Source organism: Macrobrachium rosenbergii, chromosome 1 (assembly GCF_040412425.1).
Source record: "Macrobrachium rosenbergii isolate ZJJX-2024 chromosome 1, ASM4041242v1, whole genome shotgun sequence".
In the NCBI taxonomy this organism is placed as follows: domain Eukaryota; kingdom Metazoa; phylum Arthropoda; class Malacostraca; order Decapoda; family Palaemonidae; genus Macrobrachium; species Macrobrachium rosenbergii.
The window spans coordinates 36,146,420-36,173,919 of record NC_089741.1 but is presented as its reverse complement, the minus strand read 5'-3'; the positions used below and the strand labels follow the sequence as shown (position 1 = coordinate 36,173,919).

Genomic DNA, 27,500 nt, shown 5'->3' with positions numbered 1-27,500 from the left:
TTACGCAGGTTTAGATGCTGGTCTCACAGAGAGAGAGAGAGAGAGAGAGAGAGAGAGAGAGCAACAACAATATGTCTCGGGGTCAGTGGATACAGCTATAACCGTCTAAGTGTATCATTTCAATAAATCAATCATAAAGTTCTCACTTTTCCAGTAACGGTGAAATTCCAAACACACATTCATTACTGATTTCTGCAAGCGGCACCCAGATTATTAAACGAGGCAACTTGTTAACTAAAGATATGAAAACTGCAACACATTAAAGAAACGAAATCCAAGCTTCTTCAAAAAGCCGTGAAATCGAGACTTCGCCATTCTAGGAAATCGTGGCGAGAAAATGGGTCTCTTCGACGGCCGTGAATGAGGGCTGATTGGACAAGCCACAGATGGTATTGGCGGTGTGGAAAAGTCAATGTAATATTTCCGTTGTTTTCACATTCAAAATTCCTCTTAAGACAAATACGAACCTGTACAATCTTGTACACATGCGTCGGTATTAGCAGCAGCAAAACCAAGGACGTTGGTTGTGGTCTTAGGCTCAAATAAACCTTCGAATATGTTTTTCTACCTTCCGGATTTTTGAAAAATTCTGGCTCATACTTGAAACACGTCGTGGGAAGACGAAAAAAAGGTCCCACTTGCGTAAAGCACTTTATATTTCCCTCAGTATATGAAAGGTGACTGCCAAAATTTTTGTTGTGCAGTTTATTGAACTGGCTGTTCCTCTCATACTACAAAACTGTCAAGAACAGACATTATGTATGTATATATATATATATATATATATAGTATATATATATATATATATATATATATATATATATATATATATATATATATGTATATATATATCTAGCAGGTACTAAACACGTCAGAACAGATAATGCAATGACTCACCACATTTATACCACAATACACACCTGTTTATTATTATGACAGACCGACTAACTAACACTTCAGAACGAAGTGAAGGATTCCAAGGGCACCATCGTCACATCACTTTGTTTTTCCGACTTCGGTTCATTCTCCGACACTCACTCGGAAGTTTTATTAGTTTTATTCTGTCGAAGATTACAACAAAAATGCTGCTAGCTCCTTCTTTCACCGTGGAATCGCGGATGAACCCTCTTTGCTTGAAAACTTCCAGCATCAGGTGCCACTTAGCCCACATCAAAGCTTATCATCATTGCATCCACTCTGTAACAGAGATATTTCAATCCTCTCTATGTGCTACTTAGGCCTACGTGAAAGCTATCATCAGAATATCCACTTCTGTACAGGAAATATTTCAATCCTCTCTACGTGCTACTTGGGTTCACTTATCGTCAGAATATCCACTTCTGGTACAGGAATTACTTCACTCCTCTCTCTGTGCTACTTAGGCTCTACGTAAAAGCTTTATCATCAGAATATCCACTCTGGCACAGAAATACTTTACACTTCTCTGCGCTACTTAGGGCCTATAAAGCTTATCATCAGAATATCCACTTGGTACAGGAAATATTTCAACCTTCTACGTGCTACTTGGGTCTACGTAAAAGCTTTATCATCAATGCACCCACTTCTGGTACAGGGAAATATTTCACACCTCTCTATGTGCTACTTAGGCCTATGTAAAGCTTATCATCAGTATGCTTATATATCAACTTCTACACGAAATACTTCAAATCTTGAATCCTCTGTATCTTTTTTTATGCTTTATGGTTACTATATTTTCTAAGGTGTATTACTGTTCTTAATATACTGTTTTCTCTACTCAGTGGACTCAGTAACCAAACACACCACTTCATACCCTTTCTCCTGCCTAGACCATTGTACACTGTCCAGTGGTCTGAGCCATTTCCTCCTAAAAATCTTCTACAATGGCCTCCAAATTCATGGTTAATTAAGGACTTTATCTGACAAAATAAAAACGGTGGAAGTAAATTATCATACGCTAAGGGAAAGACCTTGTCGGCTATATGCTGGCTGTACCTGGCGTTCAGTGCTGGTCAATGAGTCCCACCTTTTATCACCTAAATATCTTGAGACCAACAGTTCAGTGAATATATGATACATTACTTATCTTCTAACTTTTTTTAGAGAGAGAGAGAGAGAGAGAGAGAGAGAGAGAGAGAGAGAGAGAGAATATCTAGTTAAAGCTTCTGCCCTTAAAAAGCAACATCATCATGGCAAAAAAAAAAAAAAAAAGGAAATTCCTCTACATAGAAAGACTGTATAGAGCAGAGCAACCAAAGTCAACAATGTCCCTCTAGAGAGAGAGAGAGAGAGAGAGAAAAAAGAGAGAGAGAGAGAGAGAGAGAGAGAAAATGAAGAAGCCCTGGATGTATATTTCAAAAGAACGTCTTCATAGCGAGGACTTTACATGACACAATCAAGACAAATGAGCCTGACTTCAAAACTATTACCCCCAACACTCTCCTCCCTCCACTCCACCACTTCATATTTCCCTTCTCCTCCCCCCTCGTGGGGACGAAGAGGGCACCACAAACACACACAAACACACGCACACAAACTCTTCCACAAACACAGAAATGTCCTGGGACGAAAAATAAAAATAAAGCCACATCTGGCAACACGACTCTCTTCCCTCCATTTCCACCAGAAGAAGAAGAAGAAGAAGAAGAAGAAGAAGCAATAAAAGAGGCGGGAAGTGAAAGAACGGGAAGCGAGAATGAAGAAGCGCGGAGAGAAAGAGAGAGAAAGAGAAAGGAGCAGGAAATGAATGAATATAAAAAAAGACACAAACAAAAATGGTTGAGAGATGACTTTAAAGAAACCTCTTCCCTCCTCGGCCACGAAATGTCTCAGTGTAGTTGGGCGAGAGGAGGGACCTTATTTCACGGCTCTGTTGTGAAGGAAAGGCAGTGCTTTTATTTTTTGGGTTATGATGTAAAAAGGCTTTTGTTTGATGTGTGCTGTTTTGTTGATGCAAAAGGCTTTGTTTGTTATGATGTAAAAGGCTTTTGTTTCTGGGGTTATGATAAAAAGGCTTTTGTTTCTAAGGTTATGATGTAAAAGGCTTTGTTTCTGGGTTATGATGTAAAAGGTTTTTGTTTCTGCTATGATGTAAAAAGGCTTTTGTTTCTGGGTTATGATGTAAAGGCTTTTGTTTCTGGGTTATGATGTAAAAGGCTTTTGTTTCTGGGTTATGATGTAAAAAGGCTTTGTTTCTGGGTTATGATGTAAAAGGCTTGTTTGGGTTAGCATGTAAAAGGCTTTGTTTCTGGGTTATGATGTAAAAATGCTTTTGTTTCTGTTTGATGTAAAATACTTTTGTTTCTTAAGTTATGATGTAAAAGGCTTTTGTTTCTGGGTTATGATGTAAAGGGCTTTTGTTTCTGGGTTATGATGTAAAAGGCTTTGTTTCTGATAAAAGGCTTTTTGTTGATGAAAAGGCTTTGTTTCTAAGGATGTAAAAGGCTTTTGTTTCTGGGTTATGATAAAAGGCTTTTGTTTTATGATGTAAAAAGGCTTTTGTTTTGGAAGATGTAAAAGGCTTTTGTTTCTGGGTTATGATGTAAAAGGCTTTGTTTTTGGATTATGATGTAAAGGCTTTGTGTTTACAGAAAAAAGGCTTTTGTTTTGAATTAATGTAAAAAAGCTTTTATTTCAACCATGATGTACAAGGCTTATTTCAACTATGATAAAAAAAAAAGGGGGCTTTTATTTTAACTATGATGTGAGGCTTTTATTTCAAACTATGTTGTGAAAAGGCTTTTACTTGAATTATGATGTAAAAAAAGCTTTTATTTCAACCATGATGTAAAAGGCTTTGTTTCTGGGTTATGATGAAAAAATGTACAGGCTCTTATTTCAGGGTTACGATGTAAAAGGCTTTTATATTTCTGGAACGAATCTGCAAAATGTGGAAATAATAGGCACAGATTTTTTTTTTATTTCACGTTATCTATTCTTCTATTTTCTACTTTGAGAATTCATATCTTCCTTCATTTTAAATCATGACAGACTGAAGTACCGTATAATATGTATTTTTATATTACGAACGCTACAAATGCTCCATGAGATAAAAAAAAAAAAACTACCTCAAAAGAAGGAAAACTACAATATTAAGTGAAATAAAGTCGGTGCTACTTTTAGCTTGTTATCTGAGGTGTTAGTACTTAACACGACGGAAGCTCCTTTGGGACGCCGTGTTTAGTAATTAGCCCTCTAAGGGGATCGAAGTATTATATACACCCATTTCTATACTGTGCGGTCGACAAATTATATTAAATAAACGATATTCCGTTCGGCCGTCTAGATAACAAACCAGAGAAGCATCATTAAGTGTTTTGGCATCAAACACTGGGATGTTATTCACGCTTTTATTTCCACCATACTGAGACGCACTCGGAAGACTAATAAACAAAGCGTTTCAGGATTATGAAAAAGTGACACTGAAGAATTAAGGTACAGTACAATATGAAAAATAAATAAAATAAAAGTAAAAAATTGCGTCGAAGTGTCTTCAGCGCACCGAGTTTTCTGTACAGCGTATAGCCAAGGCCACCGATAATAGGTCTATCTTGCGGTGGTCTCGGTATAATGCTGCATGAGCCGCGGCCCATGAAACTTTAACTACGGCCCGGTGGTGGCCTGTCCTATATCGTTGCCAGAAGCACGATTAAGGCTAACTTTAACCTTAAACAAAATAGAAATCCATTGAGGCTAGAGGGCTGCAATTTGGCATGTTTGATGTCTGTAGGGTTGATGATCAACACACCAATCTGGCAGCCCTCAGCCTCAGTAGTTTTTAAGATCTGAGGGCGACAGAAAAAGTGGACTGAAAAAAGTGCGACGGACAGAAAGCTTGGCACAATAGTTTTCTTTTTACAGAAACTATATATAAGACATTTATAGTTTAGGAAAATACGAAGCTGAAGATGTGAAAGGTTACTGTAATTCCACTGACAAAATAACTAAGCAATACAGCATTCTAAGTAAATGTAACCAGTATAAATGAACTATAAAAATACTTAAAACTGAGTGATCCATTGTAGTCTTATTATAACTCTGAATGGACATGACACCAGAAACCATAGATAGACAGATAGAATATATACAATTTAGACAAAGTCCAAGTGCTGGGACCTATGATGTCATTCAGAGCTGTAAAGAAAACTGAGAGTCAGAGGTTTGAAAGGTGTAACAGGAGGAAAACCTCGCAGTTGCACTAAGAAACAACTGTTAGAAGAGGGGTGGCCAGTAACCATAAAACTCTGTCAATGAACAACAAAAAACCTCATAATGATATGTCATTTTAGCGGAACAGTTCTGCCTTAAAATGGGAAAGTGCAGTATCTGCAAAATTTTGAAAACTGAGATATGCTACCTATTGGGCTGGATGGTGAAACAACAATCCACAAGTTATGCAGTTTCAGAATGATTCTTCAGTGCTTTATTTAGTGGGGTCCCATTTGCAGTCACTGCAAATGGGCTCGTCAAACACTAATACGCACACAAGTTACTGCAGTTTCAGAATGATTCTCCAATGCTTTATTTTGGGGTCCCATTTGCAGTCTCTGCAAAATCAGTAGCAAGGCTAGGAAAACTGCAGTATCTGCAGAATTTACGAAATTGAGATATGCCACCTATTGGGCAGTTTCAGAATGATTCTTCAGTGCTTTATCTAGGGGGTTCCCATTTGCAGTCTCTGCAAAATCAGTATAGTAAGGGAAGGGAAAACTGCAGTATCTACCATTTCTCTCAGCTCTGTATTTCTGCAGACACTGCAGTCTTCCATTTTTAGAGCAGAGTTTAACGTAATAACGAATGAAACTGACCCTATACAATCCCGTGCATTCGTATCACGGAAAATTGTACTTGACCAGATCTTCCTAGATTGTGACCCCCAAGGCTATCGGGGTCGCCATCTAGGACTAATATTTTTGGGGCGGTCATCTTTATGATATTTACAGTCTTCTGTTTATGCTTTTGCGGTCATCCCCAACGGGCTTGTACTAAACACGCCGCACAGGTGGAGATATACCGGTTTAAAACCCTGGGGTCACTATCTAGGAAAGGTCCTTTAACCTTTCGAGACTTTGCGAGAATCCACCATGAGTCAGCCAGATTAAAATAATTCTAGGAAATACAAATATTGATGCTCCTGCACGCGGTGCACTGCTGGTTTTACTTAATGACTTTTTATGATATAATACTGGTCATCCTTCCCTTTAATAAAACTTGCGCTTTTGGTCTGAAAACAAGGAATATTATTTATTGTTTTTTAGCACAAAATAAAACCTCCATGTGGGGGTGTAATTCACCTCTTTGTCAATTCACACACATTTAGTTTGGCATGGCAGCAACTCATTATTTATTTTTAGTCTTCTGTAAAAGAAAACTATTGTGCTGGCTTTGTCTGCCCGTCCGCACTTAATTCTGCCTGCACTTTTCCTGTCCGCTCAGATCTTGAAAACTACTGAGGCTAGAGGGCTGCAAATTGGTATCTTGATCATCAACTCTCCAATCATCAACATACCAAATTGCAGCCCCTCTAGCCTCAATAGTTTTGATTTTCTTTAAGGTTAAAGTTAGCCATAATGGTGCTTCTGGCAACGATGTAGGACAGGCCACGGCCGGGCCGTGGTTAAAATTTCATGGATAGCGGCTCATACAGCATTATATACCGAGGCCACCGAAAGATAGATCTAATTTCGGTGGCCTCTCTATTATACGCTGTAAAGAAAACTCGATTCTTGTTTATTTTCAGTAGTATGGCGGTCGATGATACTCGTAGGCAGTTTGCAGTTTCAGAGAGCAAGGAATGATTACTTTTATTTTTCTTTGTATATCTCCGGTGCAAATAACACCACCACGGAGCGTAGGTGCTCAATCCGCGTCATGGAACGTCTATAAAGTGGACCAACTGTTGTTATCCACCTGATGTTCTCAAGAGGCCCTCGATTCCCAGAAGGGGCGGAGGCTTGCTTTGACGGTGTGCCTGAATGGAGAAGTATCGACATCATCACCACTCAATCAGTCAGTGGTTCAAATATTGCACATGTTAGCCTAAAAGCATTAGATGTTCACTACATTTGAATGGATATATATATATATATATATATATATATATATATATATATATACATACATACATGTATGTATATATAGTAATATATGTATATATATATATATATATATATATATATATATATGTGTGTGTGTGTCTATGTGTGTAAGCTCAGAACAATCGTTTACATGTCAAGTTCTCTTATGTACACTTTACGTACTTCAAAGAGTTCTATACATCAGTCAGTATATCACTTATTCCATAATGGACACATTTAAAATAATATATTACCTTCCAAAAAACACTTACAAAAAATAGTTTTGTTTCATCAAACATTCGCCGTGAAAAAATACCCTCTCATAAAATAAGCAACACTACAGAGCAACTAACACCTTCAACTTCATCATTATCTAATACTTTCAACTTCAACATCGTTAATTCGATGTTTGTTCGTCAAAACTGCAGCCATTCAAGCACAGATAACAATATCGGAAACTCTCCAGAGGCCATTACTTATGAAGAAGAACGCGCTCTCTCGCACAACAAAAGACGCCCACCTGGGGATGATGGAGTTTCCAATGACTCTCCTCCGCTAATTCTCTTTCTTTTTCTTTGATCAAGTTTTTCCTTTGTTTCTCTTCTTTTTCTCGGACTTATTTATGCTTCCTTAATGGCGCGGCAGCGTTATGTGTAGGATGAATTGGTAAAAACCCCAACGAGCGAAAAAAGCCTTTTCAGTCGAAGGGTGATTACGCGGAGACTATAGGGAAAGTTGAGGCTGGACTTTGTTCCCCAACTTTTAAGTGACTCTCTCTCTCTCTCTCTCTCTCTCTACACATACATACGCACACATACACACGACACACTTGTGTGGTACTATTGAACAGCGGGGCCCCCGAAAGAGAAAACCTAAACACAATAATTTTCCAAATGAATCTCCTGACGCCGAGATATCTCACAAACCGACTCCTAAGAATTTTGTGGCAACTCAGATCACCTGGCTTGCCAAGTTACCAAAGGTTGGCTATACGGTTCCTGCTTTTATAAATAAGCCCAAAGGCTTATAACCGGTAGCGGTGACCACCTAACCAGCTTAGGGTTGCTTATCTTGACAGTTAACACATACCCGTGAATAGGCCCATAGGACAAAAATAGTGCAGCTCCCACGGCACACTGTAGGCAGTACTGGGTTCTGACAGTTATACATGCTCGTGAATAGCCCATAGGACAAAAATAAGTAGCCATGTATGGAAGAACAAAAGATGGTTCCGCCTTCTTCCCAGCACCTACTATAGAGTGTATCTACGACGGCACACTGTGGATGGTACTAGGTTCTCTGAGCCTCTTTGACCCCCAGCTGCCTTTCTTTCTGACTTTTAATTCCATCCGTTCCTTTGGTCTCTCCTCTTCCCATCTAGCTGTCCAATTTCTTGAACTTTACAATGCTCCAATAGCCATCCCATGGTTCTAGAAATGGCCTACACCAGTGTAGCTAAACTCAAGGCATTCTCTAGACCTAGGCTCAACTCTTTGAAACAAGAGGAGTGCAATCCCTCTTACGGACTAAAATAGGAGCACAATAATTCCACTTACACGCAAATCGCCCTCTTCTAAGCACGAGGAATTAGTGGGGACCTCTAAGAGGCACTTCCTCGAATTCGTGAGGCCTCAAACTCGATTCTAATCCAACCATCGTGTTAGCCCGGAGGCGGACCTAAACATCTGAACACGTGGTTCAACCTCCGTATCATCCTCTACAGTGACGTCATCGTAGAGTTACTCTGGGCGGGGAGGGGGTGGAGGATAGTGGATAGGAGGGGAAGGGGTGTAATCAGTTCCCAGAAGAGCGCACAGGGCCAATGGACTTGCCGACCACCAATTGGGGCTCTTTTTAAAAGCGTCGGGTATTTCCTGCACGCGCCCACCCGCACATAGACGCACACACGCGATGTCGCCTTTCTCTTTTTTTCATTTCCGAGTGGGCATCGGTCTATTCTCGTCAATAACGTGCCCGAATTAAGGCCTGTGTGGTATAAGTCCTCCTCCCACAAAAGAAAATAAACAAACGCAGTGATAATCGGATTTAAAAATAACTGACGTTCGTTTCCAAAATAGACACAAAAGCACAATCGCGCGAGAATATGATATCGTAAATATATCGCATACGAATATAGAGGCTGGTATTCATGACATTTTGCCTCTACAATGACCTGTCTATAACAATTCCATTACACCGAAATAACAACACATCGCGTCGCTCCGAATAAAGTAGACGGAATGCAGCGGGATTGCTTCATTTATACTGCAGCAATACTGTTACTGATTTACTGAAAGGTTTTTACTATAATAATAATAATAATAATAATAATAATGATAATATACGTAATGAATATACCAATATCTACAATAGGAAGCAGAATATGATATAAGAATGTCAAATCTAAGCAAAATCGATGTAACCTGTATGGGCCCGAAAGACGAATTCTGAGGTCCGCTTATTCTCAGTTCATTCTCACGGGTTTAATCGTACGAGCAAGAGCTCAAAGCTGGCATAAGGCCCACTTAACCAAACACCATTATTTTTGTGCGTTGCATCATGCATTCTTGATCTAATTGTATATGAAAGTACTTTTTTTTTTTTATCGACGCTGCTTTGAAATTTCTAAGAGAACTGCAATATTGGTAGGCAATTATTATTATTATTATATATTATTATTATGAACCCTATTCATATGGAACAAGCCCACCAAAGGGGCTGCTGACTTGAAATTAAAGCTTCCAAAGACTATGGTATTCATTCGACAAAAACAAATTAAAACAGATTAATAAATAAATAGATAAAAATGCGAGTAAATTATCAAAATACAAGGAGAATCAAAGATCTGTAAATATTTAAGAATCACCTGGCGTTACAATTAACAAGGTCACTCATGCCGATCAAGGACGCTTTCTTCAAATCTTATTTAATATTAAAATGCTCCAAAGAGAGAGAGAGAGAGAGAGAGAGAGAGAGAGAGAGAGAGAGAGAGAGAGAGAGAGAGAGGAGAGAGAGGGTCAAATAAATAAGTCAGTCCGGCGACCACCATTAAAAGGTTACGCGCGTACAACCAACCTCTCGCGTACATTCTGTCATACTTTATTCATCAATTGGCAACTCGTTATTCATTCATTCATTCATTCACCTAAGCTGCGTTCAATGCTGGTTAGTATAAAACATTTAATTAAAATTTTTACCATTTTCTATTATTATTCAGAAGATGAAACCTATTCATATGGAACAAGGCAGAAGAGCTATTGACTTGAAATTCAAGCTTCCAAAGAATACAGTATTATTATTATTATTATTATTGGCATGATGACCCACATTCATATACAACAAGCTCACCATTAGCTACTGACTTGAAATTCAAGTTTCCAAAGAATATGGTGCTCATTAGAAGAAATAACAAAGGTATTATTATTATTATTATTATTATTATTATTATTATTATTATTATTATTATTGACATGATGACCACATTCATATACAACAAGCCCACCAAAGGGGCCACTGACTTGAAATTCAAGCTTCCAAACAATATGGTGGTCATTAGGAAGAAATAACAGAGGGTATTATTATTATTATTATTATTATTATTATTATTATTATTGACAAAATGAACCCTATTCATATAGAACAAGCCCACCAAAGGTGCCACTGACTTGAAATTCAAGCTTTCAAAGAATATGGTGGTTACTGGGAAGAAATAACAGAAGGTATTATTATTATTATTATTATTATTATTATTATTATTATTATTATTGACAAGATGAACCATATTCATATGGAACAAGCCCACCAAAGGTGCCACTGACTTGAAATTCAAGCTTCCAAACAATATGGTGGTCATTAGGAAGAAAATAACAGAGGTATTATTATTATTATTATTATTATTATTATTATTATTATTATTATTATTATTATTGACAAGATGAACCCTATTCATATGGAACAAGCCCACCAAAGGTGCCACTGACTTGAAATTCAAGCTTCCAAACAATATGGTGGTCATTAGGAAGAAATAACAGAGGGTATTATTATTATTATTATTATTATTATTATATTATTATTATTATTATTATTATTATTATTATTATTGACAAGATGAACCCTATTCATATGGAACAAGCCCACCACAGGGCCCACTGACTTGAAATTCAAGTTTCCAAAGAATATGGTGCTCATTAGGAAGAAATAACAGAATTTTATTATTATTATTATTGACAAGATGAACCCTATTCATATGGAACAAGCCCACCAAAGGTGCCACTGACTTGAAATTCAAGCTTCCAAAGAATATGAAGGTGTTCATTAGGAAGAAATAACAGGAAGAAATAACAGAATTTATTATTATTATTATTATTATTATTATTATTATTATTATTATCATATTATTGACAAGATGAACCATACTCATATGGAACAAGCCCACCAAAGGGGCCACTGACTTGAAATTCAAGCTTCAAAGAATATGAAGGTGTTCATTAGGAAGAAGTAAGAGGAAGTCAAGGAGATGCAGAAAGAAGAAATCTCACTTATATAAAAAGAAAAACAAAATAAATTAAATAAATTAAGTAATAGATAAAAATGTATTAAAATGCAAGGAGATTAGTATTAGGATAGTAATGCGCTGCATCTTCGCTTGAACTTCTGAACTTCCAACTGCACGACGCCCTAGTGAACTAACGGGGGGAGAGAGAGAGAGAGAGAGAGAGAGAGAGAGAGAGAGAGAGAGAGAGAGAGAGAGAGAGAGAGAGAATATGCATTCCGATCCTCTCTCGTAAATGGAAATGCCTCGATTCCATATAAGAAACAACAGCTTATTTACATGAGGTCACTGTCAAACCTAACGTACGTTACAAATTGTAATGAAGACATTTACGAGTATTGAGATTTGGATGGGGTTTATCAAAATTGTTAAACAAAACGCTGGTTGCGACCACCACCACAGTCGTCTAACTACCAAGTCCACAAATCGAACGCTACTGATCGAAGCACTATGCCTCAGTGATCTAGAACGATTGCCAATTTTCCAGACGTTTACGAAGATTAAAATAAAGCATGACAGTTTATCAAGCATTATGAATATATGAAAGAATTCAATTATTTACTGGTGTGTTCAGTACAAACCAAAATTACATAATGAAAACGGGTAAGACAACACTACGAATTTAAGATAAGAAAAAATAAAAACATTCTCCACTATTTCTCATTACCTCCTTTTACTTCTTTCTAATGAACACTGTCATATTTTTTGGAAGCTTGAATTTCAAGTCAGTGGTGGGCTTGTTCCTTATAAATATGTTTCATCTTGTCAATAATAATAATAATAATAATAATAATAATAATAATAATAATAATAATAATAATAATAATAATAATAATACCATATTCTTGAAAGTTTAAATTTCAAGTCAGTGGCCTTTGTGGGCTTGTTCATATGGAAATCAAGCCCCATAATAAGTAATAATAATAATAATAATAATAATAATAATAATACTTTCTTTGTTAATTTCAATCAATAATAGGGTTAATCTTGTTAATAATAATAATAATAATAATAATAATAATAATAATAATAATAATAATAATAATACCATATTCTTTGGAAGTTTAATTTCAAGTCAATGGCCCTTTGGTGGGCTTGTTCCATATGAGTAGGGTTAATCTTGTTAATAATAATAAATAATAATAATAATAATAATAATAATAATAATAATAATAATAATTTGGGTTAATTTCAATCAATAATGGCCCCTTTGGTGGGCTTGTTCCATATGAGTAGGTTCATCTTGTTAATAATAATAATAATAATAATAATAATAATAATAATAATAATAATAATAATAATAAATATTCTGAATGCCTCTGGTCTACCTGCAACAATGGAGTTGAAATCAAAATGCAAAAGATGATTTATCCTCAACTGTCAGATTCCTCATTATTCACTGCATCTGGTCCAATTATAACAGTACATTCACAAGAGCAAGTAGGCTACTCTCGTAAGGTAACCCACGACCCACCCTTCATGGTTTATTGGAGATGATCTGTCGCGTTGCAAACGAACTTCAGTCAACAGCTCGACAACAGACAACACTTCCTGCCTCACACGAATTAATCACGGCGAGGCAAACTTCGCCAGCGACTCAATATTCACCCAAGTTCAGAGGCTTAAAGAGACATTGCTATCTCCAGGAGTTCTTCTCTGTACTCAGAACACAAGAGGCATCGCCCATCAACACTTCGTCACTTGAAAGACCACAGAGACGTGGAACTGAGTTCACAGGGGTTGACATCAGTGCCACACCTTCCTCGTGATGCCCTTCTGCGTGAGGGAACTCAGGCCTCCTATTCAGGGGTAGCTCAGGCAAGGGCGTGCCCATCCTGACATAAGGCGTGGCAGAAGGTGAGAGAATTTTGTTCTTACTGAGTTCACAGTGCTGTTACAGAGACACGCCCTCTTCGGGAGATCCTTCTGCGTAAGAGGACTCAGGAGGTTCACACCAGGACTCCTATTCAGGGGTACCTCAGGGTAAGGGGCTTGCCCATCCTGACATAAGGCCTGACAGACATTGAGAGAATTCTGGTTCTTTCTGGAGGTTAGAAATGTTCTCAGCTACACCACAAGCTGTTCGGGATGCTGTCTTGTATTTTTTTACTGTGCGTGGGTTTGAATCCCACCGTAAAAGAAAAGGCTTTATTTCCCTCTGGAATTCAAGGCTTGCAACAGGAAGCGTATTCAAAAGTGGGAGGAAATGTTCACAGGATATTATGGCTATCACGTACGAAGCAAGGAACCCGTATTCGATCCTGAACGGGCGATGTAAGAGGCGGTATGGAAAAATTTCCTGAAAATCCAGTATGCACCTGTTAACATCCACAACAGGTGTTTGTAGAATGTTGTAGGTCGCAAGTGGTGACGGAGAGAGAGAGAGAGAGAGAGAAACAAAAGTGACACACTACTTGAGTCATCAGGGTCCAGTTCCATCCAGGTGCTTATCATTACGTCATAACTAAACAAGGAGAGAGAGAGAGAGAGAGAGAGAGAGAGAGAGAGAGAGAGAGAGAGAGAGAGAGAGAGAAGGCCACGACGAGGTAATCCTCATCCCACTGGGGTGAAACTGTTCCTGAGATATTCGGAGGGCATTCAATTTCTGTGTAATAGAAAATAATCAATGCTCAGTATAAAGAGGAATAAGAGATAAAGCCACGAGAAAAGAAGAAGAACAGCGAGTGAATAAAACCAAGCGAGAGGCAGAACAACAGTAAGCCGGAAAAGAAAAATAAAGACAACTAAATAATTAATGTGTGCAGCGTAACAAAAAGGGAACAAGAGGTACAGCTGAGAGGAAAGAAGAAAAACAGTGAGTAAAACAACGCAAGAGGTAAAACAACAAAGAGCAGCAACACAAACACCAAAAAGATTTAATTAAGAGATAAAATCGATATAAAACCACAAGATAAAGAGGTTAAAGAAGAAAACGAGGGAGAACAACAAACAAAGAAACAAGAAGAGGTACGACAAAAAGGAAATGGGCAAAACAACATTAAAAGAGGTCAAACCACACGGAAAGAGGTTAAACAAGAAAGGAGGTAAAACAAAAAGGATAAGAGGCCAAACAACACGAGAGGAGCTAAAACAAAAAGACAAGGGGGCCAAACACCACGAAAGAGGTCAAACAGCAAGAAAAGAGGTAAAACGACAAGACAAGAAGCCGAACAACAACAAAAAAAATAGGCCAAACAACACAAAGAAGGTCAAACAACCCGAAAAGAGGCCCAATAACATGAAGAGGCCAGGCAACAAGAAAAGAGGCCAAACAACAAAAAGGAGATGAAAAAAGGAGAGGCTAAACAACACGAAAAGAGGCGAAACAACAAGAAAAGAGGCCAAACAACACAAAAAGAGGTCAAACAAAAGGGCAGGAGGCCAAACAGCACGTAACAGATGGCAAAAACTACGAAAAATGGCCATACAAAACTAAAAGGAGCGAAACAACACATAAAAAGAGGCCAAACAACACAAAAAAGAGGCAAAACAACATGTGAGGGGGCAAGCTTTAAAAGCCAGACTTCATGCTCGCTCCGTAACACAGTAACGTAACACGATCCTTTATGACATTCTCCTGTTACGTATTTATATACCTTATCGCCCGGTCTGAATTAGGATGCATGCATGAATATGCAAGAGATAAGAGAGAGAGAGAGAGAGAGAGAGAGAGAGAGAGAGAGAGAGAGAGAGAGAGAGAGAGAGAGAGAGAGAGAGAGAGAGAGAGAGAGAGAGAGAAGGAATGGTCTTCCTTCCTGACAAAATAAGGTCTTACAGAGAGAGAGAGAGAGAGAGAGACAAAATAACGTTGTGTATTAGTCTTAGAGAGAGAGAGAGAGAAGAGAGAGAGAGAGAGAGAGAGAGAGAAGGAATATACGAGGTCTTCCTTAAAAAATAAAGGTTTTGCATTGGTGAGAGAGAGAGAGAGAGAGAGAGAGAGACAGAGAGAGAGAGAGAGAGAGAGAGATACGAGGTCTTCCTTTTTGACAAAATAACGTTGTGCACTGGAGAGAGGGACAGAGAGAGAGAGATTATATAAATTAGACCTTGCGCAATTTGAGCATTTACTCATCTTGGAATAATGGAACATCATCAGGTAATTGTCCTGGAGTGGATAGCTTTTTAATGTTCAATATTTTTGATACGTGTATATAATTTCCGCTGAAAACCTTGAATTTATTTTTGAAATGAAAAGAAGAAATTCTAATATGAACTCTCTCTCTACACCAGGATTCGAACCCAGTTCAGGAGAAACAGCGAGGACCAGCACTTAACCACTCACGCTATGGAGAATATTTCTTTGAGGCAAAGTTATTCAGGATTTGGATTTGAAAGATAAAAAAAGAAACGCAAACACAAACAGGAGGTAAAAGTATTCTGACTTTAAAAACAGATTTTTAAAAACTGACAAACGTTATAGATATTTTTATGTTTGTATTATATATTAAAGAGAATTAGATTTAATTCTTTCTATCGCACGTTTGTGATTTTCTTTGAATTTATAAAGTTGGAATATACTTTTACAAATCATAAATTTAAAATAAATCACAAAACTGCGATAGAAAGGCTTAAAATCTAACTTTCGTACATATATATAACGCAAACTTAAGGTGAAAAAATCTCATTCATCAAAAATAAAAATAAAAATATTACAAAACCTTGACGTAAAAAAATCTTTAAATCTCAAGACAGGAAAAATACCACGCAAAAATAAGATAGAAAAATTCTTATGTAGTACTTATGAAAAAAAATCTTGCAACTGGAAAAAGATAAACAATTCACAGATATAGAGCCTGACCTGTAAAGGTATCTATCAGTCAAGGGAAAAAGCAAACTATTCAATAATAATAATAATAATAATAATAATAATAATAATAATAATAATAATAATAATAACAACAAAAAGCTTAATCCTGTATACCTTCCTTTTTGTTCTTCAAGACCAGTGTGTCCTCCCTAAAGCCGAATTCGGGAAACAAACAAGTTAAAAATTAATTGTCACACAAACTGACGCTATCAGCTTTCTCTGACACATACGGTTGTAGACCGGTGAAGGGGGGGGTTGTTAGGGCGGGGGCGGTCTTAAAGGAAGGAAAGGCTGGGGGGGGGGAGGGGGATGGGAAGGGGGAGGGGATGGGAAGGGGGAGGGAAGGGGAGGGGGAGGGGGGGGAGGGGAGAGGACCACGATGAGGAAATGAACTAGACACCTCAGGTCACTTTAAGGTTTTATTGCTCTCTCTCTCTCTCTCTCTCTCTCTCTCTCTCTGGAGATTTGGTACATTAATGCTACGGGTCCTCCTGAATTATACTCTCTCTCTCTCTCTCTCTCTCTCTCTCCTCTTCCTTCTTCTCTCTCCATTCCTTCTTCTAAACACTATTATATCTATCTTTTCAATGAGTACTATTAATATTTCTGACTTGATAACCCTTTCTCTCTTTTTGACATACGAGAGAGAGAGAGAGAGAGAGAGAGAGAGAGAGAGAGAGAGAGAGAGAGAGAGAGAGAGAGATAAGCCAGCTAAATCTTTATGCAGCCACCCACGCAATTTATTGACCCCAAGTCATCATTATATCATCATTGTCCCAATTCGCATTTGGTCCTTCACCCCATCTACTAAACTGACTTTGTTTTAATCCCGTGATTTCTTTCTTCTTCTTGAGAGAGAGAGAGAGAGAGAGAGAGAGAGAGAGAGAGAGAGAGAGAGAGAGAGAGAGAGAGAGAGAGAGATCATAAGTCTGAAATTATAATATTCATATCATACTGTATATATATATATATATATATATATATATATATATATATATATACATAATAATAATAATAATAATAATAATAATAATAATAATAAAATAAAGAAGAAAATTGATAAAGTATCAAGACCTGAAAATCGAAATGACAAGGATATGGATACGCCAGTGGAAATTATACCCATAATCATAAGAACACTTAGGCACGATCCCAAGATCAATGAAAAGGAACCTGGAAAACTAGATGCCGAAGTAGCTCCAGGACTCATGCAGAAGAGTGTGCTACTAGAAACAGCGCACATAGTGAGAAAAGGGATGGACTCCTTAGGAGGCAGGATGCTACCTGAACCCCACACTATAAAACCACCCAGTCGAATAGGAAGACTGTGACAGACCAAAATAATTAAATAAATAAAATAATAATAATAATAATAATAATAATAATAATAATAATAATAATAATAATAATATGACACATACTTTATAGTAAGGTTCCACTTCTATTCTTACTAATTACTGTGACCACGTATGACAATTAGTGATCTGGTAATTACCTTTCATTTTCAAATATCTGACCGCCCCTTTCTCTGAAGTTCATGACAATGCAAATGACAAGAAATCAAATATTAACCTTTTCTCCCACCAAGTATGGATTTATCACTTTCTTCATAATTCACCAGGATTATTCATGTCATTTATGCAAAACTGTACCATAAACCATGAGGAGAGTTCTTGAAAGAGGCTAGAGGACATTAATTTGATTTATTTCTATTTTTTTCCTTCAATCTCAATCCCTGCCACAAATGATCCTGTCACGAATATCCTTCTTTATATAACAGAGTTTACAGTTACTTTTAAATACCCTCATATACATATCATGTCCTATTCTTTTAAATTATACATGAAATTATGCAAAGTGTACTCATTATTCACCGAGTATTTATAAAATACACAGCAGTTCAAACTACGTGAAACTAAAATAAATCTTCTACATATTATAATACGTATTACTACACTGATATTTAGCTGTCTTAATTCTTGTAGTTCTAATTAATTCTTGTGGTTCTAGTTAGTTATTGCTATTAATTATGAAAGACTTTCTCTCACCACGAACTGAGAAAAATAAACACTTATTTTAGGAGGACACACATACATACATACAGTACATAAATACATGTGTATATATATAAATATATATATTTATTTATACACATATATAATAATATATATATATATATATAAATAAATATATATATGTTGTATATATATATATATATATATATATATATATATATATATATATCTCGTAAGAATGATCTCAGTTGTTACCTCAAACCCGAATCGATCATGGAAATCTTGCTGCAGGTGAGGCAAGGCTGTTAACTACTGGACCACAAGGTGAAAAGACAGGGGAGGGGGAGAGGGATGCCTGGCTTTGTGGTTTCATCATTCGCCAAAACATATGGACTTCCGAGGCTCACACAGAAAGAGACCAGCGTTCAATCCCAAAGGGGGAAACGATTTGAGGGAAAATCTATTGCTATTATGTTGGCCTAAAAAATGCATTGATGTACTGACGATTAGGCAACTGTAGTTAGCTTCAGTCAGGGTACAGAGAGGGTATGGGCTAGCAACTACATCCCAAAATATACATATAATATATAAATTATATATATATATATATGTATATATATATATATATATATATATATATATATATATATATATATATATATATATATATATACATACAAAGAACAAATTTCAAAGGTCAGACAAATCAAGGCCCCTTCCCAGCCCAGGCCCGAAGCAACGAGGAAAGAGGAAGAGGAAGAAAGAAGGTTGACTCTAGCCAAAAAAAAAAAAAAAAAAAAAAAATGCCGAGTCAGCAAAAAACAGAATACCTTTATTGTATGGTGGTTTGTCGCATGACATAGGAATGTTTTTACCAGAGACATTTCCGTCCCTGCCATAGCAGTTTTAAGTTTTCCTTTGGCTTCCCTTTATCCACTCTCTCTCTCTCTCTCTCTCTCTCTCTCTCTCTCTCTCTCTCTCTCTCTCTCTCTCTCTCTATTCTAAGCCATCCTATCTAATCCTCTTCCAAGCGGCTTCCTCGGACGGAAATCTTGAGGGTAAAATTCCACATCGGATTCACAAGTCTTGAGTCGACTTCACCGATATGGGCAACTGTATCTCTCTCTCTCTCTCTCTAAGTTCTCCTTGTCTCTCCAAGGTCTAAGTTCTATAGACCTCTCTTGTCTCTCCCTCAATGCACAACGTTATTTTGTGAACAAGGAAGACTCTCTCTCTCTCTCTCCAAACACAACGTTATTTTTGTGAACAAGGAAGACCTCCTCTCTCTCTCTCTCTCTCTCTCTCTCTCCAAAACACAGCGTTATTTTGTGAACAAGGAAGATCTCTCTCTCTCTCTCTCTCTCTCTCACAACGTTATTTTGTGAACTCTCTCAAACACAACTTATTTTGTCTCTCTCTCTCCTCTCTCTCTCTCTCTCTCTCTCTCTCTCCAAAACACAACGTTATTTTGTGAACAAGGAAGACCTCTCTCTCTCTCTCTCTCTCAAAACACACTTATTTTGTGAACAAGGAATACTTATGTCTCTCTCTCTCTCTCTCATCAACAGCACAGCTTCATTTGCCGATGGGCGACAAAGTGATAAAGAAAACGTGATGCCAAAACTACCTTATAAGGAAAATGAGTAGCTATCAGGTAAAGAATTTCACAGCAGAAAAAAAATGCTATCAATAAAATTCAAAATCCTATAAAGACAAAAAAAGACGAAGACAAACAATGCGGTGGCCATTGCAACTGTGCAATAAATAAATAAAAATATAGATTCATACATTGAATACCTCCTGTATCTGAAAATATATTAATGGAAAAGCGAAAAGAAAAAATGTGCCGATTATTTAAGCTTAGCTCAAAACAATTTTTGAGATTCATTAATTTGAAATTTGTACTGGGATAAAAATATGAATAAGAAAAAGTGCTGGTCATCTCAGCAGATTTATTGAGATCCATAGAATTAAAACACTTATGTATAAAACTTAATGTATAAAAACACTTATGTATAAAAGCTTAATGTATAAACTGGGTATGAAAAAGGTGCCATGGTAAAAAAAAAGAAACCCTGGAGGCATGAGATCCATAGGTTTAAGACATCTTCTTCTTCTTCTTCTTAACGTGCTTTTTTCCCCATTTAATTATGTAAAAAAATTAATATATAAACTAGGTAAAAAAAAAAAAAGTAAAAAAAACCTTGAAGGCATGGCGTACTTAGATTTAAGACAATTATATAGAAAATTACATATATAAATTGGGTGAAAAAGTTCCAAGTTAAATTATGTAAAAAAATTACACATAAATTATGTAAAAAAGGTGCCAAGTTAAATTATGTAAAAAAATTACGCATATAAACTGGGTAAAAATAATGTACAAGTTAAATTATGTAAAAATTACATATGTAAATTATGTAAAAAAAGTGTCAAGTTAAATTATGTAAAAATTACATATATAAATATAAATTGGGTAAAAAGGGCGCTGAGTTAAATTATAAAAATTACATATATAAATTATGTAAAAAATGTGCCAAGTTAAATTATGTAAGAAAATTACATAGCCTATATAAGTTGGTAAAAAAAGGTGCCAAGTTCAACTATGTAAAAATTACATATATAAATTGGGTAAAAAGGTGCTAAGTTCAACTATTGTAAAAAAATTACATATGTAAATTGGGTAAAAAAATTTGCCAAGTTAAATTATGTAAAAAAATTACATCTATAAATACGTAAAAAAGGGCGCCAAGTTAAATTATGTAAAAATGGCACCGGAGTTAAATTATGTAAAAATTGCATATATAACTTAGGTAAGAAAAAGTTGCCGAGTTAAATCATGTAAAAAAATTACAGATATAAATTGGGTAAAAAAAGGGGGCTGTTAAAATATGTAAAAAAATGACATACATAATTTGGGAAAAAAGGAGTGCCAAGTAAAAAAAAAAAAAAAAAAAAAAAAAAAAAAAACCTTTGAGGGCAATGACATTACATCTCCAGCAAATCTCGACGCAGATCCTGACGGCTGACGGAGAAAAGATCCGATTTACATGTCCAACACGTCGCATGACTTGCTGACAAGTCTCGGGGCACCACCACCACCAGCAGGAGTACCCTGGGGAACGTGGATTTGACAAACAGATGCGCAGGTTGCTATACAACACAGCGCTGGCTCGTAGTTACAGCAACAGCAACAAGCAAGGCTGCTTACAACACAGCACTTTGCTGAGGGTTTAATATCTGGTTAAGGGACTCAAAGGGTACATACGTACATCTCCCAACATTAGAGGAGCCTTTTAAACACTCCATGGAGTCTCAAGTAGTTATTATTATTATTATTATTATATTATTATTATTATTATTATTATTATTCAGAAGATGAAACCTATTCATATGGAACAAGCCCACCACAGGGCCACTGACTTATTATTATTATTATTATTATTATTATTATTATTATTATTATTTATTATTATTATTATTATTATATTCAGAACACGAATCCTACTCATATGGAACAAGCCAACCACAGGGGCCACTGAATTATTATTATTATTATTATTATTATTATTATTATTATTAGTATTATTATTATTATTATTATTATTATTTAGAAGAAAATCCCACCATATTGAGCAAGCCCTCAGAGCAACTGACTTATGATGATGATGATGATGGTGGTGAATATTATTATTATATATATATTCTTATTCTTATTATCATTATTATTATTATTATTATTATTATTATTATTATTATTATTATTATTATTATTCAGAAGATGAAACCTATTCATACGGAACAAGCCCTCAAAAGGCCACTGACGTGAAATTCAAGAAGTTTCCAAAGAATGTGATGGTATTCACTGAAAGAAGTAACAGAAGGTAATGTGATATACAAAAGAGGAAAAACAGTTTTTAGAAAACATAAATAACCAAATTAATACATAAATAAAATGTAAGTAAAGTAAAATTTAAAACACAAATTGAATTGCATTAAGGTAGTAATGAATTGCATCTTCGCTTGAACTTCTGAAGAAGTTCCAACTGCACTGCTTCCTCTTGCAGGGAGGCTGTCCCACAGTCCTCCAGCTGATTAAACAATATTCTTAAAATTTACACTTCTGACAGGTCAGATTTCCTACTGAAGTCTACTACTGACCTCCCGACTGACATTTCAAGTCGCCTGACAATTCATTTTTCTGACATCCAATGAATTCTTACGTCAATAGATTTACACTTAATACATCATCTTCCTACTTAGCCCTCCAAGCCAAAATACTCGAGGACCTTTTAATCACTGCAGTGAAATGACCGAGTTCTTGGTTTTATATAAGACCAGAACCCATATTCTGACATTCCAGTACCACCCACGGTAGTTCATCCCCAGGTCAGTATCTCGAAAAAATCAATGTGCTTATTTAAAATCGGGGCAAGGTATAAGCCCTCCATTACTGGAAATCTATAATAAGTTAAGCTTTTATACTCTGTTCAATCGAGAAATGTAAAAAACAAACCCTTTTAAACAGAATTGTAATTTATCATCATCAACATGACGCAGTGTATCGCCAAAACTGACAAAATCTATACCACAAAATTTATCTTTTCATTAGAGAGAGAGAGAGAGAGAGAGAGAGAGAGAGAGAGAGAGAGAGAGAGAGAGAGAGAGAGAGAGAATGCCCAACATAGCTCGTGGGAGCTAGGCTATATAAAGAATATACCCATACACGTACATACATATAATGTGTGTGTGTGTGCATGAGAGAGAGAGAGAGAGAGAGAGAGAGAGAGAGAGAGAGAGAGAGAGAGAGAGAATGCCCAACATGACCTCATTGGGCCCACAAGAAAACGATATACCCATACACATACATATAATGAGAGAGAGAGAGAGAGAGAGAGAGAGAGAGAGAGAGAGAGAGAGAGAGAGAGAGAGAGAGAGCCCAAGCGAGCCTGTAGGCGCACATAAAACCAATATACCCATACACATGCATACGTAAATATAATGAGAGAGAGAGAGAGAGAGAGAGAGAGAGAGAGAGAGAGAGAGAGAGAGAGAGAATGCCCAACGCGAGCTCTGGGCACACACGAAAACAATATACATACAACCAAACGTACTTATAATCGTGTGTGTGTGTGTGTGAGAGAGAGAGAGAGAGAGAGAGAGAGAGAGAGAGAGAGAATGTGTGCTAGGTGAAGACAGGATGGATGCACAGAGGACATCAGGCTAGCACTGGGAGATCCTTCTCTCCCAGGAGAGGATCTAGGAAGAACGGTTTTGTTACAGACGAAAAGGGGCAGAAGACGACGATAATAAAAGGGAAAAGGGAAGAAAGAACTTGATGAGAGAGAGAGAGAGAGAGAGAGAGAGAGAGAGAGAGAGAGAGAGAGAGAGAAAAGTACACCACGGTGGAGGAAGTGAGAAATACAGTATATAGGCGGTCCGTCTCATGTTAGCGGTGTGTTTTTAATAGGGAGGGAGTGACAGTGCTGGCTATGTTTGGATACTGTTGGTCGAGCTTCTCTCTTCTCTCTCTCTCTCTCTTTATCTCTCTCTTTATCTACCTCTCTTTTATCTTTGAGCCACATTTCAGTTACGTCATATTTACGTTACTTCACACTCAAATGCTTCTACGTATGAACGTACGTATACCATACATGAGCGTTACAGATGTATACATATATACACTGAATGTTATACATTATGGGCACACGTAAAACGCACAATCTCGAAAAGGCTTCTATGACAGCTGATCCTACAACTCGCGTTTGTCTATGCCAATGGTTTCTAGATGGAGAATTGTTCAAATGTAACAACTTCCATCAATGTCGATGATTCTCGTCTCAAAACTACTCGGTAGAGTATTATAGGGTGGGTCTGAAATGTTCTCAAACAGTAGTCGTATGGATTCATGAGTTTACGCTTTGTGTCAGTTGCTAAGTCTTGAAATCAATTTTTCAGAAGATTTGACAAGAGAGAGAGAGAGAGAGAGAGAGAGAGAGAGAGAGAGAGAGAGAGAGAGAGAGAGAGAGAGAGAGAGCAGAAGTTTACGCTATAAGTCTCAGGTGTTGATCATGAAATCAATTGTTTTTAGAAGATCTGACACAGCATAACAGAAACTTCTTCTCATTCTAGGAGAGAGAGAGAGAGAGAGAGAGAGAGAGAGAGAGAGAGAGAGAGAGAGAGAGAGAGAGAGAGAGAGAGAGAGAGCAGAAGTTTACGCTATAAGTCCAGGTGTTAATCATGAAAATCAATTGCTCTTAAGAGATCTGACACAGCATAAAGGAACTTCCTCATTCTAGGAGAGAGAGAGAGAGAGAGAGAGAGAGAGAGAGAGAGAGAGAGAGAGAGAGAGAGAGAGAGAGAGACCTGCCGACAGGTGGGTTGAGTATGACAATTTCTGAGCCCCTACCGTTTTTTAAATAAAATATGATGGTAAACATTTTGGCGGAACACTGAACATTCATCAGAGTTTCTCTTCTTCTCTTCTCTTCTTCTTCTTCTCTCTCTCTCTCTCCATTCATCCCAAGCTATAGCTTGGTGACTAAAATACAATCGTCCAAAAGTGAAGACAAAACAAGGAACAACGATCAATGTTAAGTTCTCGAATATATTTACCATGAATGAGAGAGAGAGAGAGAGAGAGAGAGAGAGAGAGAGAGAGAGAGAGAGAGAGAGAGAGAGAGAGATATCAAAATTCACAATCCTGTATATATGTATGTGTATGAGAAAGATAGAGATAAAATATATATATATATATATATATATATATATATATATATATATATATATATATATATATATATATATACATATATATATATATATATATATATATATATATATATATATATATATATATGTGTGTATGAGAGAGAGAGAGAGAGAGAGAGAGAGAGAGAGAGAGAGAGAGAGAGAGAGAGAGACATCCCCTGACGTCTGTCATTCAGATCCTGACAGACCGACTGATACAAAGCTCATAATATCCTGGCGTCAATCACTTACGATACGAGTGCCACTCTCTTTGTGTTCATTACGCTGCCCTTTGAGTCGATCCGTGTACACTGAATCACGAGGGGGGATTTACGGCAAGAGATTCGTAAGATTCATCTACAGGGGCGAGTGGAAGATTCGACGTTCGGAGATATTGATCAACTTAATCTTGCTATTACCTCCAAGATGTACAGAGGGAAGTCACGAGATTGGGGGACGGGGGTGGATTCTATGTATCGTTGTTTTTCTATTGAATTATTTACGAATTCAGGAATCTGGGGAGTAGTTTGGAGTAGTTTTATGGGACCAAAACTTGTCTGAGATTTTTTTTTAATCAAATACAATTAAGTTGAATGGTCTCATTTTTATTAAAATATCTACGAATTCCTGAATATATGTAATCAATATTTTTTGGCGTGGTTTTATGGGACCAAAACTTGTCTGAGATTTTTTTAAAGTAAATACAATTAAGTTGAATGGTCTCATTTTTATTAAAAAATCTACGAATCCCTGAATATATGTGATCAATATTTTTTGCCGTGGTTTTATGGGACCAAAACTTGTCTCAGACTTTTTAAAATTAAACAGAATTAAAATTAATTCTCTTTCTATATTCATTACCTCAAAGAGGTCCACAGAAAAGTCACGAGATGCCGATGTAATCTATACCTGCTGTTTTATTAAAACATTTACGTATGATTAAATTTCGGCAAACAGCATTTTTGGGAGTTGTTTTACTCGACCAAAACTTGTCTTCACTTCCTGAAAAAGTAAAATTATGACCGTGACAACAGAAAAGTCGGATCAAGTCAAGATTCGCGAACCCAACTCTCCATTTCAAGAACAGCGAACCCAATGATCCCCATGTTAAGAATGGCCAACCCTTTCCGGTACGAACTCCAATTCCACATGAGGGCTAGTACTAAACACGGCGAGGCAGTGATTCATCTACTGTTTCGCTGTGTTCAGTACTAGCCACAGGAGGGTTGTCAAATGTACTTCGCCTTGTTTAATACTAGCCCCTGGGGAATTAAATGTCTTTTCCGAAGTGTTCATGTCTCGAACAGCGAACCCGATTATCCCCATGTAAAGAAAAACGAACCCAGTAATCTTCTTGAAAGAATAGCGAACCCTGCTGCGGGTGGGTTCGCTGATCTTGACAAGATCCGAAAAGTCGTTCAGAGAACGGGGAGCCAAAGCGAAACAACAGTCGCCGAATGAACCACGGATACGAATATGGTAAAAGTCGTTATGAGAATTTGGAAATGACGGTGAATAAGGCAAAATCCGTACGACCAAGGGATGTAAATATGGTCAAAGAAACTCGCTCAAAGTTCCTCGAGACAAAAAAACATAAAAAAAAACTAAAAAAATTTCGTCCATACAACCGGATGAAAACAAAGCGTAAGGTCGTCGCAAGTTCCTGTAAACAATTTAGGCCAAAGGCCAAGCACTGGGACCTATGAGGTCATTCAGCGCTGAAACGGAAATCGGCAGTTAAAAGGTCTGAAAGGCGTAACAGGAGGAAAACCTCAAAGCAGTTGCACAAAATGAATCAACTATTAGAGATGGTTGAGGCAAGTAAGATCGAAGAAAGAGAATATGAAAAGAGGTACAGTAAAGGGAAAAGAAGGGGTTGTAGCTAGGGGCCGAAGGAAGGGACGCTGCAAAAGAGTCTTAAGTGACGCCTACAGTGTACCGCAGGAGGTGCACTGACGGGACTAGCACCTTCCGGGGTAGACAAGTCAGCAGCAATATTCGCCCGAAGAATTCGGAAGACATGAATCAAAGAATAATGGTGGGAGTGAGATAAGAGTGAGAACTCTATTCGGCAGATGGCGTCGCTGTAATACTGTTATACTGTTCGTTCTGATCGAAATCTCTGTCGCGGCAAATTTTCGATTACTTCTGAAAGTTATTCTTAAATCGTATTTGTCTGGGGCCTCTGTAAAATCAATCACTTGAAAAAGCGGGGATGATAATGTCTGGCAACAGAGAGAGAGAGAGAGAGAGAGAGAGAGAGAGAGAGAGAGAGAGAGAGAGAGAGAGAGAGAGAGCGTTTCAATGGGTCGTGACGTAAAGCT

The 27,500-nt window shown here is 37.1% G+C and overlaps 2 protein-coding genes across 2 annotated transcripts in view; one reads left to right on the top strand and one right to left on the bottom strand.

Annotated features, from left to right (window-relative positions):
- LOC136849763 (protein phosphatase 1 regulatory subunit 14C) overlaps nt 1-27,500 on the bottom strand; it is a 366,597-nt gene that overhangs the window by 115,171 nt on the left and 223,926 nt on the right. The window lies entirely within an intron of this gene.
- Nucleotides 26,985-27,500, top strand: part of LOC136841782 (zinc finger CCCH-type with G patch domain-containing protein-like) — an 11,701-nt gene continuing 11,185 nt past the window's right edge. Inside the window, 1 exon segment of the mRNA XM_067109070.1 lies at nt 26,985-26,993. Within this exon segment, the coding sequence (XP_066965171.1) occupies nt 26,985-26,993 (9 nt within the window).